Genomic DNA, 4,371 nt, shown 5'->3' with positions numbered 1-4,371 from the left:
CACTCTACCTCTGTCTGTCTAACCTGGTCTCTCTCTCTCTACCTCCCTCTACTTCACTCTACTATATCTAACCTGGTCTCCTCTTCTACCTCACTCTACCTCTGTCCAAACAGGTGTCTCCTCTCTCTCTCTACCTCACTCTACCTCTGTCTAACCTGGTCCCTCTCTCTCTGCCTCGCTCTACCCCTGTCTAACCTGGTCTCTACCTCACTCTACCTCTGTCTAACCTGGTCTCTCTCCTATCTCTCTCTACCCCTGTCTAACCTGGTCTCTCCCCACTCTTCCTCTGTCTAACCAGGTCTCTCTCTCTCCTCTCTCTCTCTCTCTCTCTCTCTCTCTCTCTCTCTCTCTCTCTCTCTCTCTCTCTCTCTCTCTCTCTCTCTCTCTCTCTCTCTCTCTCTCTCTCTCTCTCTGCCTCGCTCTACCTCTGTCTACCCTGGTCTCTCCTCTCTCTCTCTACCTCAACTCTACCTATATCTAACCTGGTTCTCTCTCTCTCTACATCTGTCTAACCATCTCTCTCTTCTCTCTCTACATCTGTCTAACCTGGTCTCTCTCTCTCTCTCTCTCTCTCTCTCTCTCTCTCTCTCTCTCTCTCTCTCTCTCTCTCTCTCTCTCTCTCTCTCTCTCTCTCTCTCTCTCTCTCTCTCTAATCTTGTCTTTCCTCTCTCTACCTCTCTCTACCTCTGTCTAACCTGGTCTCTCCTCGCTCTACCTCACTCTACCTCTGTCTGTCTAACCTGGTCTCTCTCTCTCTCTCTCTAATCTTGTCTTTCCTCTCTCTACCTCTCTCTACCTCTTTCTAACCTGGTCTCTCCCCCACTCTTCCTCTGTCTAACCAGGTCTCTCCTATCTCTACCTCTGTCTAACCTGGTCTCTCTCTACCTCACTCTACCTGACTCTACCTCTATCTAACCTGGTCTCTCCTCTCTCTCTCTACCCCACTATACATCTGTCTAACCAGGTCTCTCCCTATTTCTCTCTACCTCACCCTACCTCTGTTGTCTAACCAAGTTTCTCCTCTCTTTACCTCACTCTACCTCTGTCTAAACTGGTCTCTCTCTCTACCTCTTTCTAACCTGGTCTCTCCCACTCTTCCTCTGTCTAACTAGGTCTCTCCTCTCTCTCTACCTCACTCTACCTATATCTAACCTGGTCTCTCCTCTCTCTACCTCACTCTACCTCTGTCCAAACAGGTGTCTCCTCTCTCTCTCTACCTCACTCTACCTCTGTCTAACCTGGTCCCTCTCTCTCTGCCTCGCTCTACCCCTGTCTAACCTGGTCTCTACCTCACTCTACCTCTGGTCTAACCAGGTCTCTCTCCTATCTCTCTCTACCCCTGTCTAACCTGGTCTCTCCCCACTCTTCCTCTGTCTAACCAGGTCTCTCTCTCTCTCTCTCTCTCTCTCTCTCTCTCTCTCTCTCTCTCTCTCTCTCTCTCTCTCTCTCTCTCTCTCTCTCTCTCTCTCTCTCTCTCTCTCTCTCTACCTCCCTCTACTTCACTCTACCTATATCTAACCTGGTCTCTCCTCTCTCTACCTCACTCTACCTCTGTTCCAAACAGGTGTCTCCTCTCTCTCTCTACCTCACTCTACCTCTGTCTACCCTGGTCTCTCCTCTCTCTCTACCGCACTCTACCACTGTCTAACCAGGTCTCTCCTCTCTCTACCTCACTATACCTCTGTCAAACATGGTCTCTCTCTACCTCACTCTACCTCAGTCTAACCTGGTCTCTCTCTACCTCACTCTACCTCTGTCTAACCTGGTGTCTCACTCTCTACCTCATTCTACCTGACTCTACCTCTATCTAACCTGGTCTCTCCTCTCTCTCTCTACCGCACTCTACCACTGTCTAACCAGGTCTCTCCTCTCTCTACCTCACTATACCTCTGTCAAACATGGTCTCTCTCTACCTCACTCTACCTCAGTCTAACCTGGTCTCTCTCTACCTCACTCTACCTCTGTCTAACCTGGTGTCTCACTCTCTACCTCATTCTACCTGACTCTACCTCTATCTAACCTGGTCTCTCCTCTCTCTCTCTACCTGACTCTACCTCAGTCTAACCTGGTCTCTCTCTACCTCACTCTACCTCTGTCTAACCTGGTGTCTCACTCTCTACCTCATTCTACCTCACTCTACCTCTGTCCAAACAGGTGTCTCCTCTCTCTCTCTACCTCACTCTACCTCTGTCTACCCTGGTCTCTCCTCTCTCTCTACCACACTCTACCACTGTCTAACCAGGTCTCTCCTCTCTCTACCTCACTATACCTCTGTCAAACATGGTCTCTCTCTACCTCACTCTACCTCAGTCTAACCTGGTCTCTCTCTACCTCACTCTACCTCTGTCTAACCTGGTGTCTCACTCTCTACCTCATTCTACCTGACTCTACCTCTATCTAACCTGGTCTCTCCTCTCTCTCTCTACCTGACTCTACTTCTGTCTAACCTGGTCTCTCTCTCTCTCTCTCTCTCTCTCTCTCTCTCTCTCTCTCTCTCTCTCTCTCTCTCTCTCTCTCTCTCTCTCTCTCTCTCTCTCTCTCTCTCTGACACAGAGTGTCTTGCCCAAGCACAGTGAACTGTTATGTCGCTCTCTACCTACCTCACCTTGTTTCTCTCCTCCCTATCTATTGTCTCACCATCTCTCTCCCCTCTCTCTCTCCCCTCTCTCTCTCCCTTCTCCCTGACAGATGCAGAGTGGCTTGCCCACAGTGAACAGTTATGTCACAGCACCCAGTATCCCGGCCTACCCCCCTCCCACCCCAGTGTCGCCCTACATGGGGTACAGCGCCACCACGTCGGCCTATGTGACCGGTCCCACATGGCAGCCGCCCAGTGGCAGTGCGCTCTCTCACCACAGCTGTGACAACATTGCCTCCTCGCTGACCTTCAAAGGTATGACAGCCCACCACCGTGACAACATCCATGCCCACGCCGTCAGCGCCTCAGCACTGTAGAACACAGACAGACGGGCGGACGGACGGAGAGAGAGGGAAGAAGAGGGGGAGCAGGACAGACGGACGGACGGGCAGACTGAGAGAAAAGAGGAGGGAGGAAGGAAGCGAGAGGGAGCAGGACAGACGGACGGACGGGCAGGCTGAGAGAAAAGAGGAGGGAGGAAGGAAGCGAGAGGGAGCAGGACAGACGGACGGACGGGCAGACAGAGAAAGGAGGAGGGAGGAAGGAGGCGAGAGGGTCCTGTGTTTGCTCATCACAAACAATCACCTCTTTTGTATTTATATGAAGGACCACACCTAGGACCCATATCCATCCCAACATTCTCTTCCATATAACATGGTGTGGAGAACTCAAGTTAACACATGGAAGGAAAGGTTTGCCACACTATCTACAGACAGGACACTGTTCTGTTTGTTGTCCAGCAGACAGCTCACAAGACAGGTCAGATGTATTGAAGGACTGACTGACTGTTTCTCATTGAGGGACATTGTGCCATCCTCATCAAGAGCTTGTCTCTTAAACCCATTTCTGCACACTTCTCTGCAAATGTTTTTAGAAACAAGGGGCTAAAGTAGGCTATGAAATCAAAACCAGGAGGAAAACAAAGTTTGCATTTAAGTGTTTCAGGGTGATATCAATTGCTATAGTTTTGGATGTTTGTATTTTACTTTTCTGTTTGTGTTGTGTTTTTGATAAAGGCAACAGTCTTAATATTGAACATAGTTTTTTCACTTCTCGACTTAAATGTATGCCAACGCTTCAGAGAAGTTATCCTAATGTTTATTGATTAGACTGACTAAGGTACTGCGGTTAAACAAAGTGCAATTATTACATCAAAAGGCCACGGTGGAGACCATATGGGGAACATTCCCTAATGTTTAAGACTACATTATGATAAAACAGTAAAAAAGCTGCAGTTCCAAACGATGGACAATGAAATTGAATGTATCTTAATTAAAGAAATTGTTTGGATGTTACCTGATTTTTCTGAATTTTACCAAATATCCCTTGTGTGTGAAATAATATTCAACACACTTTTAAAAGTCACACGTGTCAAATTAAGCCAGAGTTTTATGAATATAGGCTATATACAACAATTTGATACAATTTAAGAGCTTACATAAAAGCTTTTAGTTGGTCAAAAAATTGTTGAACTATGTCAGTGATATTAGGCTATTTGTAAGCTACGACTTGAGCGTCAGAATGGCTGAAAATCTACAATAGTGTATCTACAATAACTTCTCAATACAAAACATTCTGTGCGTGTTACAACAAGTAGAGTACTTGTTGCCAACCTAATGTTCGCTTGAAATGAAGCAAGAATGTTGCGTGCGTAATTTCAATAGTGCATCATGCGTAGGGATGTCATGGCTAGGTGTTATACGCAGGCTATGGCTGGGAAAAACGTTGCAAGG

At 47.7% G+C, this 4,371-nt stretch overlaps 1 protein-coding gene across 1 annotated transcript in view; it reads left to right on the top strand.

The window, feature by feature from the left end:
* LOC311102991 (paired box protein Pax-9-like) overlaps positions 1–3,926 on the top strand; it is a gene marked incomplete at its 5' end in the record, with an annotated part of 11,275 nt that extends 7,349 nt beyond the window's left edge. The window contains one exon of the mRNA XM_084144491.1: positions 2,689–3,926. Within this exon, the coding sequence (XP_084000617.1) occupies positions 2,689–2,955 (267 nt within the window). The 3' untranslated portion in view covers positions 2,956–3,926. The remainder of the gene's footprint in view (positions 1–2,688) is intronic.
* Between the last annotated feature and the right edge of the window lie 445 nt (positions 3,927–4,371).

This window comes from Coregonus lavaretus (assembly GCF_964263955.1).
Source record: "Coregonus lavaretus genome assembly, chromosome: 27".
Lineage (NCBI taxonomy): Eukaryota > Metazoa > Chordata > Actinopteri > Salmoniformes > Salmonidae > Coregonus > Coregonus lavaretus.
This window is presented reverse-complemented; position numbering and strand designations above follow the sequence as displayed.